The sequence below is a fragment of the Orcinus orca genome, chromosome 3 (assembly GCF_937001465.1).
Source record: "Orcinus orca chromosome 3, mOrcOrc1.1, whole genome shotgun sequence".
NCBI classification, from domain to species: domain Eukaryota; kingdom Metazoa; phylum Chordata; class Mammalia; order Artiodactyla; family Delphinidae; genus Orcinus; species Orcinus orca.
Genome location: NC_064561.1, coordinates 125044000 through 125063329, shown reverse-complemented (window position 1 = coordinate 125063329; position 19330 = coordinate 125044000). Strand labels below are relative to the sequence as shown.

The following is a 19330-nucleotide window of genomic DNA, read 5'->3' as shown; positions in this document are numbered from 1 at the left end:
GAGAAATGTTCCCCAAATCCTCTTACTATGGGAAGTCTTGATTTTCTCAAGCTGCTAATTTTAGGTCTCCTCGCTGACTAAAAAAGTAACATCCATTTCTTGCAAATCCTTATCTGCTATTAGAACCTCTTTTTGCTTCCTTTTTTCTCAGATTATTCCTACCAAACATGTAAGTTTCCAACTCTTCTTCATTTAAAAGGAAATAAAACCAAAAGCCTCCCCTCATATCTTAAATTCATCTATTTTTTTTTTCTCTTCCACTCATATTAATCCTTTGTGTTCCTCAGCAACCATGAAAAGTTACAACCAAAAAAGTGCAGGAAGACCAGTTGTCACGTGGGAGCATGGCTGTCTGCCATTTACCCTGCCCCGGCCTTGGGGTGGGAAGGCACAGGTCTTTCTGGTGTGCAAGCCTTGGGTGCCCTTAGGAGATACACCAAGGATAATTTCAGGCATATGAAACATTGGCAAATTTATAGAATAAAATATCTACTCTACCTGTGCAAAGAATCCCTCCTAAACCATGATCGCAGCACACCTGGCTTTTCTCCATCTCTCTGTTGAAATTCGCTGTAGCTTAAAATAGCAGAGTTTTTAGAGTCTGAGCACTGGTGGAAAGGGAGCTTTGTATGTATCTGTGTGTCTGGTCTTAACAGCCTTTCCAGCCAGCAACTGTTGTCTGGATCAACTAAGAGTAGAGTAGGCTTAACTTGAATTTTTGTCCAATTGGTAACAGAAACTCTGAAAGGGTGTTGAAATCCCCAGGAGTTTGTGCCAATTAAAGTAGCAAATTTGACTAATTGCTTTATGGATTGTTTTCTCTACAAAGACTTGATTCTTAGATCAGGGAACATCAGTACTGACATTTTTGTGTAGATTTCGGGGGCATTTTTAAAATCGTATTTTTTAAATGCCCTGCCCATAGTTTGATTACCTTGGGTCAGTCACAGGGCCTGAGGCCCTAAATGCTCTGTCTGTTCCTTTCTGAGGACCTGGGTCCAACATCCCGAAACATGGACTCGGCTTCGAGGTCCAGAGCCAGCCTTGGAAGGTGCTGGAACAGGTCCCCCGAGGTGTACAGTAGAAAACAAAGCACAGGCCATCACTGAAGATTTCCTCACCATTTTGATAAAGCCATTTTATTCACAAATTTGACTCTGTCTTAAGACTTTTGGTTTTTTTTTTCATTTTTTAGGAAATATTTCAAAGAAGCCTGTAATGTCCCTGAACCAGAAGAAAAGTTTAATATGGATAAATACACAGATGTGGTGACAGTCAGCAAACCAGTCATTTATATTTCAATTGAAGAAATCATCAGCACACATTCAGTAAGAGAGGTTGGAGGAGGGTCTTAGCAATGGACACGGGGTTCAAACGTCTGCTCTTGAAAATGTTTAGTTTCTACAGGGTGTTACTGTAAGCATGTGCTCCTACTTACGTTCTCAACCTAAAAAATACTTGAATTATTTATTCCCTGACCCTTATGCATTGACTAATCTCCTTTTCCCAAACAGGAGAAGTTTACTTTTGACATGATACATGTATTCCCTGACTCTTGTGCCTTAGGAAAACTCCTTCTCTCAAGCAAGGAAAGTTTATTTCTTCCGTGATCCAGTTACAGTCAGGTGGTGAATGTGCAGTTTAAGCCCCGAGCCCGGGCAGCCCTGATATTTTCTCCACCCACCAGGGCCACACTGCCTGGACCCCAGAGTCGGTCTCTCCCCCTTTCAAGAATTCTCTTCGCATTTCCAGTAATTTTCTGGGAAAAGGAGAATGCTCCCTCTCTTCTAATGTTTGGCCACAAAGAGGGAGGGGATAAACAGGCGTATCCAGGTTGGGGAAAAGAAGACATACACCCCACACCCCAGCAATAGCCGCCTACAAAGAATCGCTTCTGTTGTTCTGGAAAAACCCATTTCTTAGAACCAGGCACTGTCAGTCTGCTGGGTCATAATGTCTCCCTCTGGTTCACGTGCAGACATCACCACCATCAACCATTAGCCTGCATTAGGGGCATTTTGAGGGCAGGGCAGTGTTCTCGGCATGGTGAGGGTCTTTGTTTGCTTAAGACCAGAGCCTATTTCCTGAACCAGCTAGGTTCTTAAAGCATAACCTTTTCAAGAACAGTTCTGGACATGACTACTCCAAGCTAAGTCCTGAGGACATGCGAGAAATCCGCCCAAGACCTCCAGAATCAGAACCTGCATTCTCCCAAGATCCCAGGTGACTCAGATACACACAAGAAGCCCTGGTGAAGGATGCACCCAGCTTCAACTGATACACACAACTGGCGGAAAGCACGACAAGTACACACCTCTTAAAGGGCCAGCCCCTCCCCCACCAAACCAGATATACCAACAAGTAGCAAAATTGGCTGCTCAAAATTTCAGTCTTCATTATTAAACTCTTCTAAGTAACTAAACCTTAAATATGGGCTGGAGAGAAAGATTGGATCTACTTTTGATTTCCCTCTTTCAGGGTTGGGACAGGGAACCTCCTTGACATTTGCAACAAGCTCTCCATCAGTGTTTTGAGTGACCCTAAACAAAAGCAGATCTGAATGACCAGCTGAGGAAGTGAGTGGGTTGATTAAATAAAGAGGCTATACTTGTTTTCCCTATATATAAACACCCCAAATCACCAAGCAAACGCTTCCAGTATATGCAGCACTTGTAAAAATAATTTTCTAACGAACAAGTAGACTCATTCATATTTGAGCCACGACCCATTTATCTATTTGTTATGGCAAATTTTTCATCTCAAAAAGATGTCCACATATTGGCTGCACATGTGCTGAGGGCAATAGCCACATGCAGGAAAATTGAGAGATTCTTTCCCAAGGAGAACTGAGAGACAATGTTACTGTATTAATTTAGACTGTTACTCTTCAAGGAGAAATAGTCTGTTCCTTTCGTCAACAAGAGTTGAAAACAGAATCCAATCCTGGGAAACATAACTCGTAACCAGTTTGGAATTCCATCATGTGTGATGTTGGAAGCAGATGTAATAACGTGGGAGAAGTGTAATTGCAGGGAAAGACTGTCCTTGTTTACTGTCTGTCTCAAGTCCTCACTGCAAGTCCACATGCAGACACAAGCACGGCAGTAGCATGACTTGCCACGCCTGTGTCCACATACTTGCCCCTTGTTCTCTAAGGAACATGTAGAACATTAGCTCTTTAAGGAGACATTTTCAGGAAATTTTGATGTTCTGTCATTATCAGAATAAAGAGTAGAAGCTGGCTGCCTAAATCATCCCTTCCAGAGACAGCAGCCCATCAACTGTCCCATCTCTTCAGAGAACTAGAACATAAATGTATCCATCTTGCTTATTTTGTTCTTGTCTCTGACTTACCTTACCCCAAAATATCCTGTGTACTACTTCCAGATTTCACCGTGTCTTTCTGTCATCTGTGTTACTTATATAACATCTTGCTTTAAATCTAACCATAGTAGAAAAACTAGCATGTCTTACAGTGGACAGAACTTTAAAAGTAGTTGAATATAGTTGCTTCCTTGAAGCTATGCATCTGAGGCCCCCTCTCCCTTTCTTAAAAACCCAATTTGTAAGTGTCAGGGAATGTTAGGGAAAATTCAGCATTAAACAGATAACTCTCTCCTTCACTAATCTTAAAGATTAAAGAGAATGGAAAAGGAAGTAATCAAGGCAGTGTTGTACCAGCATAAGGATAGACATAGCAGTCAATGAGATAGAACTGAGAGTCTAGAAATCTTCAAATCTGTGGTCAGTTTGTTTTTGACAAGGGACTAAAACAGTTCAGTGGGCAAAGAATAGTCTTTTCAACAAATGGTTCTGGGACAACTGGAAATCCACATGCCAAGAATGAAGTTGGACCCTTTCCTTCCACCCTATACAAAAATGAACTCGAAATGGATCAGAGACCTAAATATAAGAGCTAAAATTACAAAACTCTTAGAAGAAAACATAGGAGTAAATCTTTGTGACCTTGGCAATGGTTTCTTAGATATGACACCAAATGTACAAGCCACAAAAGGAAAAGAAACCAAAACAAAAAAACAGATAAATTGGACCTCCTCAAAATTGGAAACTTTTGTGCTGTAAACATTGCCATCAAGAAAAGACAACCAAGGGAATGAGAGAAAATAATTGCAGATAATGTATCTGTTAAAGGACTTGGATCCAGAATGCATAAAGAAAACCCACAACTCCATGGTGAGCTAAATAATCTGATTTAAAAATGGGCAACTGTACATCAAATGACACAATGAACACAGTGAAAAGGCAACCTACAGAATGGGAGAAATATTTGCAAATCACATACTGTATCTGATAAAGGGTTAATATCCAGAATATGTAAAGAATTCTCACAATCTGACAACAACAAAAAACAGCCCAATTTTAAAATGAGCTACAGACCTGAATAGACATTTCTCCAAAGAAGATATAGAAATGGCTGGCAAGCACGTGAAAAGATGCTCAACATCACTAATGACTAGGGAAATCCAAATCAAAACCACAATGATTTTGCCTCATTGTATAATAGAGACAGCCTATAAATCTATCATTTGTTTTGGAAAAATAAAAAAATAAAAACATGAGATACCACCTTACACCCATTATGGCGGCTACTATAAAAACAAAAACAGGGCTTCCCTGGTGGCGCAGTGGTTGAGAGTCCACCTGCCGATGCAGGGGACACGGGTTCGTGCCCCGGTCCGGGAAGGTCCCACATGCCGCGGAGCAGCTGGGCCTGTGAGCCATGGCCGCTGAGCCTGCGCATCCGGAGCCTGTGCTCCGCAATGGGAGAGGCCACAACAGTGAGAGGCCCGCGTACCAAAAAAAAAATGGTTAAGATGGTAGATTTTATGTTGTGTATTTTACTACAGTTAAAAATAAAAACATAAAAATAAAATTTTTAAATGGGCAAGCGATCTGTATAGAGATTTCTCCAAGGAAAATATACAATAGCCAATAAGCACATGAAAAGATGCTCATCATTATTGGTCATCAGGGAATGCACATCAAAACCAAAATGCGATAACTTCACGCCCACTAGGATAGCTAGAATTAAAAGGTCAGGTAATAATAAATGTTGGCAAGGATGTACAATGACTGAAACTCTCATATACTGCTGGTGGAGATGCAAAATGGTGCAGCCACTTAGGAAATCAGTTTGGCAATTCCTAAATGTTAAACAGAGTTACTATGTGATGAAGCAATTCCTAGGTATGGGCTCAAGAAAAATGAAAACATATGCACACAAAAACTGGTCCATGAATGTTCACAGCAGCATATTCATAATAGCCAAAAACTGGAAACAAATGTCCATCAAAAGATGAATGAATGAAGTGTGATATATCCATATAATGGAAAAATTTTTCGGGAATAAAGAGGAACAAATGCATGCTACAACCTGGATGAACCTTGAAACCATCATGCTCAGTGAGAGAAACCAGTCACAAAAGGACACACATTGTATGAGTCCACTCATGTGAAGCAACTGGAACAGCTATATCTATAGAGACAGAAAGTACATTAATGGCTTCCAGGAGGAAGGGGTAATACTGGGGAGTGACAGCTAATGGGTACACAGTTTCTTTTAAGGTGATGAAAATATTCTGAAATTAGATAGTGGTGATGGTTACACAAGTCTTTGCATATACTAAAAACCATCATTATCATAGGTTTTAAATGCGTGGATGTGATGGTGTGTTAATTGTATCTCAATAAAGCTGTTGAGAGAAAAGAGATTAAAAATGAAAAAGACTAATTTTATTATATGATTCAGTGTTTTGTAAGTTAGCTACTCAAAACAACTAAAATTAGATTTCCCATCACCAGGGATACCAGTCCCACACTTTGGAAACATTGTTTTAATTTAACTCGAAATGAAAACAAGAGCAGCTGTGTTTTCATAGCTGTGCCCCCAGAGTTACTATGTTTCCTCTAAGACCTGGCAAACACCCAGCAGTGTTCCCCTTAATCCATTTTTGGAATTCTGAAAGGAAGAACCAGCTGGTACATCTAGGTCTCAGGCCAAGGAATCATATGGGCATTTCTGCTATCCATACCCATGAAAGATCTTCAATGCCAGACATTGAAATAGCTAATAGTGGTGATTTGAAAAAATATATAGTGTTTGATTACCGAATAATTTTTCTCTGAAGAGTTATGGAAATGCCCTTACAGTTTGCTACCGTTATTAGCCAAGAGACTTGTGTGTTGTTTTAGACTCTTTCCCCAACTTTGACTTTTTTTTCCCTCTTTTTTATTGATGTGTCGTTGATTTACAATGCTGTGTTAGTTTCAGGTGTATAGAAAAGTGATTCAGACTACTATGTATGTAGCCTTTCAGATTCTTTTCCCTTATAGGTTATTACAAAATATTGAGCATAGTTCCCTGTGCTGTACAGTAGGTCCTTGTTGGTTATCTATTTTATATATAGTAGTGTGTATATGTTAATCCAAAACTCCTAATTTATCCCTCAACTTTGACTTTTGTATAAACATGGAGGGAGCACAGGGTTTAGGTGGAAGAAGGCTGCCTCTTGGCAGATCTTGCAAGATCTTGCTGAAAGAGTGTTTATGAACACCTTTCACAAAACTACAGTTTCTCGATGAAGAGTGGGCACTTGCCTCTAAGATAAAATGCAAGCTGTGTCTCTCTGTGGTCTCTAATTTTAATATATGTCAGACCTGTATTTAAGGTTCAAACAATATCAGAAAAAAGTTATTATGAAAAACTGGGAAGGGAACTATGTAAATATGGTAGCCATTAAGAACTGACTTTTATTTTTGTATGTGTGTTGCTTTCTATATAAAGCTCCTGTTGGAACACCAGGATGCGATTGCCCCTGAAAAAAATGACTTACTGAATGAACTTTTGGAATTGCTGGGAGAGGTACCTAATGTGGAATCTTTCCTTGGTAAGGGCTTCTTCCCTCTGGTTTGTATTTGATTGGTTGGTTGGATGGTTGGTTGGTTTTCCTATCCTAGATCAAAAAATCTTTTTAATTTAATACTTGTTTATTTAAAGGATAACTACACTAGCCCCTTCCTACATGAAGGATTCTGTAATTCTTAGTGTGCTAGATTATCAAACAATTTGATACTCTTGAAGCTCTAGATACATCAAAAACGATTTGTCAACCATACAGAAAGAAAAAGAGCGAAATTTATTAGACGTTCCTTGCTATGTTCTCCAATGGTGTCTTTTATTAACAGTTCTCTCTTTTAGTAATCTTTTTCAAATTTCGAATATTGATGTCCTATGCTATTTTAATGTTTAATTCCGAGATTTTTTAAAGTGTATTGGAATGTGTTTTCTTTTTTTTTGTGGTACACGAGCCTCTCACTGCCGTGGCCTCTCCCGTTGCGGAGCACAGGCTCTGGACGCGCAGGCTCAGCGGCCATGGCTCACGGGCCCAGCCGCTCCACGGCATGTGGGATCTTCACGAACCGGGGCACGAACCCGTGAACCCTGCATCGGCAGGCAGACTCTCAACCACTGAGCCACCAGGGAAGCCCTGGAATGTGTTTTCTTCTGAGGACCATGATCTCCTGTTCAACTACCGAGCCCATGTTTCCTATAGAACCTTTATCTTACATTGTTGATGCCACTGTCACAATCAGTGAATTGGAAAAATAACAATATTTTATTCTACAGGGGAAGGAGCTGTTGACCCCAGTGACCCTGACAAGGTAAACACACTAAGTCAACTTGCAAAGACTGAGATTTCCCTTTTCCTGACCAGCAAGTACGACATAGGGGATGGTGAAGCTATAGATGGCCAAAGCCTCATGATCAAGTAAGTTTGGAGCTTAAAGAGCACATGTCTCCAATTATGCATCTTAAACCATGCAAATTCAAATAAGGCTAATTCCTCAAATAATCCATTTTAAAATATCTAAATATTGAAATACATTATGTTTATCCACCAAACATCTAACTAAGGAATAGTAGACTCTTTGTAATTTAAGAGGGAACTAAATATCATGATACTTTCTTAAAGCCTATCTTGTGTTTTAGTTTTCCTTGTAGTAATTTGATTCCTTTCCTTTAAGAAATTATTAACTCAGCTGGTGAAAGGCCTCACGTAGCTGAAAGGAAATATCTGTTTCAGTGGTCAAAAGAACAGTCAAGGAAATGCCTTGAACCTAATTAATTTTCTGGTATAAAATGTTAACGTAAAAGGCACACACGATAAGACATAATGCTGTTATCTGATTTATTAGACACCTTGCCTATTAAACTAAGCCTGGATATCTTGACCAACTTTGACTTTATTTATACCCAGTTTCTTGTTCTCAAAGATTTCAAGCGAAGCTTTCACACTTTTAATTAATACTGTACTTTTTCAGTCAAGGCCTCATGGACATTCCACATCAGTCCTGTATATACAGGGTAAGAAAAAATGATCCATCACCATAAATCGAGACGCCTTAAACCAAAGCCAGGTGCTCACCAAACAATACAGTTTTTAAGAACTAATATAACCAAAAGGATTCGCATTAGCACATTAAAACAGTTGTACGTTGGGGTGAGGTGGAGAATGGAAATGGGAAATGGGGAGAAAAGGAAATAAATAAGTATTTAAATAATACTTCACACATGACTTCCAAGGCACAGGCCCTGAATTCTGAGGTTGTTTTAATTTGCTACAGGACCTTTCTGTTCTGCCACTGACAGACTTTGGACAGTACTCATTTCTAGTTGATTTTTTCCAGATATTCAATCCCATGAAAATGGCAAAAAAAAAAAACAAAAAAAAACTTAGTGTGCTATGTTGGAATATGTACATAGGTGCTTCTTCTACTAAGCTTGTTTATTTTGTGCTCCGATTATCTCTAAGGATCTGTTTGTTCACGTAGCCGAATACTTGAGTATCTACTCTGTGTCCATGGCACTGGGCTTGAGGCTGAGGACACAGCGGTGAGCAAGCCATTAAGGGTCCCTGCCTTCCGGGGGTCTGCAGTCTGTTGGAGAGCACAGCTCACTTGAGGGACGCAGGACTCCTACACAAACTTGGCTTCATAAGAGTTGAGGGCAGTTCCTTTAAACTACTGATGATGAAGTCAGATTGCACTTGCAGAGACAGCTCAGAACAGGGCAACAGAAAAAAGGGGGAAAACTGTGGAAGCTACTCCCTGGGTTCCTCTGAGCATGTGCCAATTACAAAGGTAACTGGAAATACAGATCCTGTGGTTCCACCATGCAAATTAAATTAGGCCAGTAATCCTGTGATCTCATAAGCTTTGTCCTTTAGAAGTAACAGGAAGAAATTTTTTCATAATTAATTTTGTCTGTTACTTGAGTACCATTTTCTAAATGCAGTCAACTCAAATGTCTGCATTAATGAATGGAGATCATGATTTGGGTAGTCTAAAATATCAAATAGTCTGAACATCGGGTATATTTATACTTATTTCTGAATCTGAGTCCCCATGGTTCTGTGAGTTTTTGGAGTGCACATTTCAAAAGCAAAACCATGAAAGTCAGGTGTGTGGGGCAGCAATGCAGCTTAGCCAGGAAGGCCTGGTGCATTGTCCTACTTGCCTCAGCCCTTGTGTGGCTCCCTCCCCACTGTATGCTAGAAAAAAGTACTGTCTGCTTCTTTAATCACCATTCCAAGTAGAGCCAGCCAGTGGTTTTATTTATTTACTTACTTACTCTTGTATTTTGTAGTAAAATACACACAACATAAAATTTACCAATCTAACCTTTTAAAGTGTACAATTCAGTGGCACTTAGTACGTCCAGAATGTTGTGTAAGCATCACAACTATCTAGTTCCAGAACACTGTTATCACCCCACAAGTAACCCTGTATCCATTAAGCAGTCATTTCCCCAATGACCCTGGGGCATCTTTTCTGCTTTCTGTCTCTAGGAACTTGCCTATTCTGGAAATATCATATAATGGAATCATACAATATGTGGCCTTTTGTGTCTGGCTTCTCTTATTCAGCATATTTTTGGCTGAATAACATTCCATTGTATGGACATACCACATTTATCTTGGACATTTGGGTTGTTGCTACCTTTTGGCTATAGTGAATAGTACTACTGTAAACATTTATATACATCTTTTTACTTGAATACTGTTTTCAGTTCTTTTGGGTATACACCTAGGAGTGGAATTGCTGGGTCATATGGTAATTCTGTTTTGAGGAACTGCCAGACCTTTTTTCCACAGTGGCTACACCATTTCATATTCCTACCAACAAAGTATGAGAGTTTCAATGTTTCCATAATTCACAAAATTTATTTTCTGTTTTGTTTATTTTGTTGTTATAGCCATCCTAGTGGGTATGAAATAGTATCTCATTGTGGTTTTGATTTGCATTTCCCTAATGATTAATAATGTTTCTCTAATGATTAATAATGTTTCCATGTGCTTGTCAGCCTATCTTCTTTGTAGAAATGTCTATTCAAGTCTTTTGCCCATTCTTTAGTTGGATTGTTTGTCTTTTTGTTGCAGAGTTGTAAGAGTTCTTTATATGTTCTGGATGGTAAACCCCTATCAGATATATGATTTGCAAATATTTTCACCCCTTCTATGGGTTGTCTTTTTATTATTGAAGTATAGTTGATTTACAATGTTATGTTAATTACTGCTGTACAGCAAAGTAATTCAGTTATATATATACATTCTTCTTTTTAATATATTTTTTCCATTACGGTTTGTCATAGGCTATTGAATATAGTTCTTTATGCTATACAGTAGGACCTTGTTGTTTATCCATTCTATATATTAAAGCTTATATCTGCTCCCAACCTCCCACTCCATCCCTCTCCCAGCCCCACCACCACTCACCTCCGGCCACCAGCAGTCTGTTCTCTATGTCTGTGATTCTGTTTCTGTTTCATAGATAGGTTCATTTGTGTCATGTTTTAGATTCCAAATATAAGTGATATCATATGGTATTTATCTTTCTCTTTCTGACTTATGTCACTTAGTATAATAATCTCTAGTTGTATCCATGTTGCTGCAAATGGCATTATTTCAGGGCTGTCTTTTTATTCTCTTGGTAATATCCTTTTCTGTAGAAAAGTTTTTTAACTTAATGAAATGCCGTTTATCTATTTTGTGTTGTTGTTTCTTGTGCTTTTGGTGTCATAAGAATTCATTGCTCAATCCAAGATCATGAGGATTTACTCCTGTGTTTTTTGCTAAAGTGTTCTATAGTTTCAGCTTTTATATTTAGGTCTGTGATCCCTTTTGAGCTAATTTTTGTGTATGGTGGAAGGTCGGGGTCCAACGTTATTCTTTTGCATGTGGATGCCCAGTTTTCCGCAACAATTTCTTAAAGAGACTATTCTTTCTCCATTAGGTGGTCTAGACACCCTTGTCAAAAGCCAATCAACCATACATATATGGTTTTCTAGACTCTAAATTCTATTCCATTGATCTATATGCCTATCCTTATGCTAGTACCACACTGCATTTATCACTGTAGCTTTGTAGTAAGTTTTGAAATTGGGAAGTATGAGTCTTCCAAGTTGTTCTTTTTCAAGATTCTTTTGGTTACTTGGGGTTCATTGCAATTCCATGTGAACTGTAGGATCAACTTTTCCATTTATATAAAAAAGGCTATTGGGCCAATGTTTTAATAGATTCAGTAATTTACTGCTTTCATAGGCCTCTGGGGTCTAGAAAGCCTTCCTCTGGGCATACTTCAAGATCATGCTGTTAGCAGAGCCCTTCACTAAGCAGCCCAGTGGATCATCGTGGATAACAACTTGAAATGCAGACTGACCAAGTAGCCTTCCCCAAAAGTGGAATTTGGGTATTGCCCAAAACAGTCAGTAGAGTTCGCTCCATGATGTTAGGCTAGCCTTACTTCCAAATACATTATACCTTAAGTATATATTTCAAAATCTTGATACTAACAGGTAATTATAAAATGTGTCATTGACAAGGAGCTTGGAGACCACCTAGTCTGAGTCTTTATCTCTGAGGTGAGGAAATTAAATTCTAAAATTATGGGAAGCAAGTAGATGGGCACTGACATGCTTTAAATTCATAGGCCATTGATGTTCCATTGATAGACGCTTGGAAATACTGATTCGAAAACTCTTATGGGGATGACTTTCTTCCAAGCAATAAACCAAATTCCTAACTCAAACATAAAATATAGTTCTTGAGACTCTTCATTAGAGAACCAAATTTAACTGAAATCAGACAGTGCCTTTCAGAAGTTACTAAGAAGTAGGCAGTCATGGAATGCAGAGCTGTTGGGGATAAAAATAACTGGCTTTTCTCTATCAAAAATCTATTTTGCCTCCTTGTTAAATAGGTTGTGTTTTTAACTTTCAAAATGCCCCCCTTATTATTAATTACAAAATCACTAGCTTTGCAGTGATGAGTAATTCATCTTCATGAGGGTCCCTGAATACGGCACTGTTAATCCTTATGCTTGTAAATTTAATTCCATGCTAGTTTCATAATTCTTAATAATTAGATGAGGATGAAGATGATAATAATACCAAACACCTGTGTAGTGCTTACCATGTACCAGGGACTGTCCTATGGATATGGGTATAGATAATAACAGATAACAACATGTATAACATAACAACATCCATGAGTCATGTAATACTCTCAGCAACTCCAAGAGGTAGAGGTTATTACCTGGGTTTTATGTAATAGAAAACTAGGCACAGAACAGACAAAAACCCTTTCCTGGTAGTATAGCTAGTAAGTGGGGCATAGGTTCAAATCCAGACAGTCTTAAATCTTTCTGGGCCTACACTCTTTTTTTTTTTTTTTTTTTTTTTGTGGGGGAGTGGGTAAAGTACATTTATTTTCTTCTATAGGTGTTTCTTTTTCAAAAAAAAACAAGGAAAAGGAGAAAAAGCTCCAGCACCCAATGTCCACTGGGCTTTAGTCCATGGGGAAGGAGGTGCCCCACGCGCCTGGCCCCTAGGCTGACCCCGCCCAGGGCGGAGGAGTGCCGCAGCTTCAACAGGGTGAAGCTGGAGAAGGAGTTCTGAGCCTGGATCTCTCTCTCCTGGGTCAGCGCCAAAAGGAAACCTTCCCTCAGCAGCTCCCAGCTCTTCCACACAGAGCCCACACACGGGATGGGAAGTGGGCCTACACTCTTGATCACAAGGTTTTACAACTTGAGGGCAAGGTCACTGTCCTTTGCACTCTTAGGGATCATAGAATAAACAATAAGAATGATAGCAGAGCAGTTATTGTATACCTGATGCTGGGGCATTGCTTCCCAGGCCACAGAGAAGGAATGGCATAGAGTAAGGGACATGAAGGCACATGGTGGAATAGGAAGAAACATTCTATTTCTGTTTCCCTTCCATATCTTTATGGAATAGGGAGCCTCGGTTTGGGCTATTGCCATTTTGCTAATACTACCAAGCATGGTGGTATTAAAAGGACAAACGAACAAAAGAACCTGGTTGAGGAGTCCTAGGGAGACCTGGGATTACAGCCCCAATCTCAAACATTAGCCGTTGGACTCAGCAAATCACTTCCCCATTTGTTTCCTCATCCATCAAATGGAGAAGAGGGGAGATGATGGGAAAGGGAGGACTCTGGTGAGTAAATGAAGTCACACAGTGACACCTTATAAATTATAAAGAACTGTACAATTGAAAATCTCTCTCGGGCTTCCTTGATGGTGCAGTGGTTAAGAATCTGCCTGCCAATGCAGGGGACACGGATTCGAGCCCTGGTCCAGGAAGATCCCACATGCTGTGGAGCACCTAGGCCTGTGTGCCACAACTACTGAGCCTGTGCTCTAGAGCCCGCAAACCGCAACTACTGAAGCCTGCGAGCCACAACTACTGAAGCCCACATGCCTAGAGCCTGTGCTCTGCAACAAGAGAAGCCACTGCAATGAGAAGCCCATGCGCCACAAAGAAGAGTAGCCCCCGCTTGCCGCAACTAGAGAAAGCCCGCGCGCAGCAACAAAGACCCAGTGCAGCTAAAAATAATAAACTAAAAAAAAAAGAAAAGAAAATCTCTCTCATTATAACTTATGATTCAACTTATAGTATGTGATCCTTTTGGCCTTTATTAAGCTTGCTTTTCTATGAAAGTATGTGTGTAAGTAGAAGGCATTATAGATGGCTTTTATTCATACTTAGCTGCCTGAGTGCTTTAGTTGTCATCTCTTAAGAATTTTTTTCCTATCACATAATTCAGTTTAGGCATCCATCATCCCAGTTGCAAGATTTTCTTGCTTGTAGTCCAAGCTGGCAGTAAATGAGCAGTAAATGGCTAAGGAGATATTCAAGGTCTGGTGATAAAAATGTATAATCATGTTATTAGAATTTTAAACAATTGGAATTTTTTTTGAGGTATGGGAGCCTCTCACTGTTGTGGCCTCTCCCGTTGCAGAGCACAGGCTCCGGACGCGCAGGCTCAGCGGCCATGGCTCACGGGCCCAGCCGCTCCGCGGCATGTGGGGTCTTCCCAGACCGGGGCACGAACCTGTGTCCCCTGCATCGGCAGGCGGACTCTCAACCACTGCGCCACCAGGGAAGCCCTGGAAATATTTTTTAGCTTCTACAAACACCAATTCCTTTTCAACCTTGGGCACACTGTAAGGCAGATGGCAGAGAGGGAGGCTCAGGAATGGTCCTGGTCAGAATGTGATAACAGACACCCTTTGAGTGCAATGGCCAAACCTGAGGGACCGCACCAGTTTACAAGCACCAGGCGGTCTCATTCATTGACCATGGGATTTGAGCAGAGCTGTGATGAAGAAACTCCCTGGTGTATTTCTTTTTTTCTTAACTTTCCCAATTCAGGGAGGGTGGCAGAGTTTGACCAGCCTGTCTTACCTATTATATGAACAGCCATGGGGCCAAAGCTTGAACCAGTTGATTTATGCTGGTCAGACCATATCTAGAATATTGTGTTTGCATTGAGGTGGGGAGGGGACATGTCTTAAAGTCACTGGCAAACTGAAATGTGAGCAGGACTGGAAACTCTCTTTAACTCCTATTGTGAAGAGGTGTCAGGAACTGAGGGGTTTCCCTTGGAAAACAGAGAAGAGGGGACATAGACACAATTCTGGCACTCTCTGCAGGTTAATGAGGGGCTGATGAGGAGGAAGGGGAAATCAACTTGTTTCCTGCAACTCTAGAAAATAGGATGTGACCTTCTATAACGATTGAACCTCTTAGGTCTTAGCTGACTCATTTGTAAAATCAGGGATTGGACTGTTGCCCAAGGTCCCCCTCGGTGCTGATGTCCTGTGACTCACTGGGTCCAGTGAGTGGACCGTACTGGAAGGCAGGCCTCTCAGAGTGGGCTTCCCATTTAAGAATGGGCTGTTCCAGTGCTGTGCTCGCCAACAGAGATTTCATGTCAGCCACACAGTTACTTTTAAATTTTCTAGAAGCCACATTTTTAAAAGAAACAGGTGAAATTAATTCTAATATATCTATTTATCCCAATATATCCAAAATGTTGTCATTTCAATATGGAATCAGTGTAAAAAAATTGTTAATGACACATGGTACTTTCCTTTGTTCATACTGAGCCTTCCAAGTCTGGTGTGTGTTTTGCCCTTAATGCTTATCTCAGTTTGGACCAGCCGTGTCTCAAGTGCCCACTGGCCACCTGCTGACCAGTGTGGATGTCATCTTGGGCAGCACAGCTTTAGTGACCATGTGAGTGCTGACCACATGTCAGACCCTAGAGAGAGGCTTTACGTGCATCTGTCATTCAGTCCTGAGAGATTCCATTACATAAATGAAAAAAAAAAACAAACCCACCATAGGGACTTTATAATTTGCACAAGTCCACACACCTAGTAAGCAACAGGAACCCTGATTCAACCTTAGATCTGACTCAGTGTTCTTAACCATTAAGCATACCACAGGGTGAGGTACTGAACTCCCTGTCATGAAACTGGATGGTGATTTACGTGTAAGATGTCTGGGGTAGAACTTTGGCAGTGGGTTCCAGTAGAGGCCTGACATAGAGTAGAATTTCAAGAGAAAGGCTGTGTGAGCAGTTTGTCCTCCAGCCACTCCTGAACAAATAAACATTCTTTGTCCCTAGCAGGGCATACTTGAGTGACCTTGGTCATTTTGGTCATCAGATAGCGTCTCTAAAGAGTCGAGCTGGGAGTTTCCTGGAAGCATATAGCGTCAGTCATTCCTAGAATATTAGTTCAAATAAGAGACAGTCACTGTATTTACATTTGTTAAAATCACCCAGAGCTTTTATTTTTAACTCGATGTTCCAGCTTAATGCATTTATAATGATGATTGGAGGAGGGAGTTGTGTGGGACAGAAAGGATAGATACTTGGCTCTCTAAGCCTCAGGAACAGGGCCGTCTCCCACATGGCTGTAATGAGCTGTGTGCCCACCTCTGACTCTTGGGGGAGCATTTCTCTGTGCATTCCCAGACAGCCTGTAAATCCCCAGCAGCGAAGGGTCATGGGCCAGAGGAAATGGTTGTGATCATTCTTCTCATACAGACTTGAAATAAATCAGAAAGGAGAAAAATAATGGTTACAGATGGTTTATTGGATTTTATCCTGTTTGCAAAAATAATATATCTGGAATTCTCTTTGAAAGTTTCCTCTTGTCCTTTGGGAGCAGTCGCCCCAATGCTTCAAAACATAAACGATGTTTTATTTTCATTTTCCAATTTTCATGCCGTGTGAACATTTTCTGCTGTAGTTGAGGAAGAAATTCATCATCCAGTGATACCATGTAATGCCTTGGAAAGAACTGAGGTTCAACGCAATGAGAGTGAAACTTCAGACGTTGTTGGTTAGACCTGTTTGTAATTTAAGGCAACTTCTGTTTATGTTCCCCCCCACTTTTTTTTTTGAAGGGACTCGATGTCCAATAATGTTCCCACTTATGTAAAAGGGAGCACACTTGACCATTTGCCTTTTATGTTAAAATCTTCTTACATAGTTCCATAACCTGATCTTTAATTAGTAAAGGGTGGCTGATTACCCTAAAGAACACATATGAAAAAATAGATGGTTTTAGCACTAACAGAGGGGTTTGCCAGCTTTTGTTACCGAGCAGCTCTTCAGTTCTCTCCCACCCGATGGGTTCGTCCCGCCACCAGACCTGAGGCTCCCAAACATCCATCCTCCTGGCTGCTGTGTCATCCAGCAGCCAAACCCTCCACAGCCCACACAGGACTTGGGCTCCCACTGGCCTTCACAGTGTTTCATAACCTTCTCAGAGCAGGAAAGCTGACAGCTTCTCTGGCTCCTAAAGGCTTAGGATGTTTTCAACAGGCTCAGAAGTTTAAATGTTACTCAAGTTAGGAAAGGGGGACCTTTCCTGCACCCTCCACAGTCACGGGCCAAATCATCCTTCCTTCTCGTCAAAAAGTAGTCTCAGTCTAAAAAGAAGAACAGGTACTTAGATAAGGAATCTTATGACATACTTGTGCCCATGATACTGACACTATAATCTGACAACATCAAGCATATAAAACCCAGACTTCGATTATTAAGCATTCGCAAACTTTGGGGAGCTTTAAAGCAGATGTGGTGGAGTTCCGTGAGATGGCTTTATTTTAAGGGATTCTCTTTGAGGCTTCATCTCTGTAGGTGCTTGTTCACTCCCTTGGGAGAAGCAGATTTTTGTGCATTAGGACTACTGTCTGAAAGCCTGTCTCTCCTTTCTGTATTTTGTAAGGACCAAAAAGCTGATCATTGATGTGATCCGGAACCAGCCAGGGAGCACACTGTCAGAAATCTTAGAGACACCAGCAAGTACAAAACAGGTAATTGGCCTTAGAGTGTAAAATAATAAGGACCTTTGATATGAGTTGATTTTGTTAACAAATCTTTGTGCCAAACGTTTATTGTTACCTCAGAGAAACTGTATCTGACACGGTTTGGAAGTAAGGAATTCAACCGAGTTCAGCTATATGTAAAATCCATGAAATATCAATGTGATGAAATAGAAAAATGCAGCACTGAATTTATGCTGAATAACTTTGTCCTAGACTAGGAAGATAGTTCTGGGGCTTTCAAAGCCTCTGAATGTTCATTGTAAACTTTGAACAGTGAGTGTAGGAAACAAAGGAAAAGAAGAATGGACTACTTAAAAATGAAGACTGGGCTTCCCTGGTGGCGCAGTGGTTGAGAGTCTGCCTGCCGATGCAGGGGACACGGGTTCGTGCCCCGGTCCGGGAAGATCCCACATACCGCGGAGCGGCTGGGCCCGTGAGCCATGGCCACTGAGCCTGCGTGTCCAGAGCCTGTGCTCCGCAACGGGCGAGGCCACAACAGTGAGAGGCCCGCGTACCGCAAAAAAAAAAAAAAAAAAAAAGAAGACTGTATTCATTGCAGTGGATGGGCAAATAAGTCACTTAAGAGATCGTTCTGGTCGACAGGATACAGAAAAATACCTTTCATATTTTATGTTTTTGCTAACTTGAAGAAATGAAGAAATGTCCCACACATTAAAACTGTTTTCCAAATGCTTTGGAAGCAAACGTCTTGAGTCCATTAGGTCAGAGCAGCATTATCCTGGTGTAAATAACTGAAGTTTATTAAACTTTAATAACAATCTTGCAATAATCCTTTTATCAGCATCCTTGAAAATGCATCATTATTTAGTTTGTTCTGAATTAATTTCAGTGATATTGCTTTAGTTTCGATAATTGCCACTCCCTAAACAAACGCTAACAAAATTATCTATTTAGTTACTCTTAGCTGGGCTACATGTAATTTCCTGAATCATTCTTAATTTAATTGGTTGCCAAGAAATCATTCTGTCACAATTTTTAATAAAAGTATATATATATATATATATATATATATATATATAATGTCAAGTTATCTGATGTTTGTTAATGTGTGAATATTTTTAAACAAGGTGGGTAGAATATTTTACTGAGTATGAGAATTTTAATTCTTAATGAATATTTTATTTTTCCCCAAATGTAGCTTAGTCACTAAGAGTGAAGACTTCCGAGATCAAGTATAGCTCTGTAACTCCTAGCTCTGTAACTCTAGGCACTTAGAAATATTTCTATGCCTTGATTTCCTCAACTGCAAAAAGGGAATAATAATAATAGTACCCAATGCAGGAATAACTCAGTTAAAACATGTTAAGTGGGTAGAATAATATCTGATACATATTAAGTTCTCAACGATATTGGCTGCTACTGTTACTGTTTACTGCTGACCTGGTTTACTGTTACTGTGTCCATAAAGTTGATCTGTCATTTATATTCTTAGACTTTGTCTACAGTGTCAATCAGTTGTCTGATTGTGACATGGGAAGATCACCAGTCTCTTGTTATTACTGGTTTTTTGAACAAACTATCCAAACTGTCTTGATTCATTTATTTACTTATCATTTATTTGGAAACTTATTTCGTGCTAGA

At 40.2% G+C, this 19330-nt stretch overlaps 1 protein-coding gene across 2 annotated transcripts in view; it reads left to right on the top strand.

The window, feature by feature from the left end:
* IQGAP2 (IQ motif containing GTPase activating protein 2) overlaps positions 1 to 19330 on the top strand; it is a 288011-nt gene that overhangs the window by 257884 nt on the left and 10797 nt on the right. For both annotated transcript variants that reach the window (XM_004270825.4, XM_033430051.2), the window contains exons 28-31: positions 1196 to 1328; positions 6806 to 6908; positions 7649 to 7790; positions 17629 to 17716. In XM_004270825.4, the coding sequence (XP_004270873.1) occupies positions 1196 to 1328; positions 6806 to 6908; positions 7649 to 7790; positions 17629 to 17716 (466 nt within the window). The remainder of the gene's footprint in view (positions 1 to 1195; positions 1329 to 6805; positions 6909 to 7648; positions 7791 to 17628; positions 17717 to 19330) is intronic.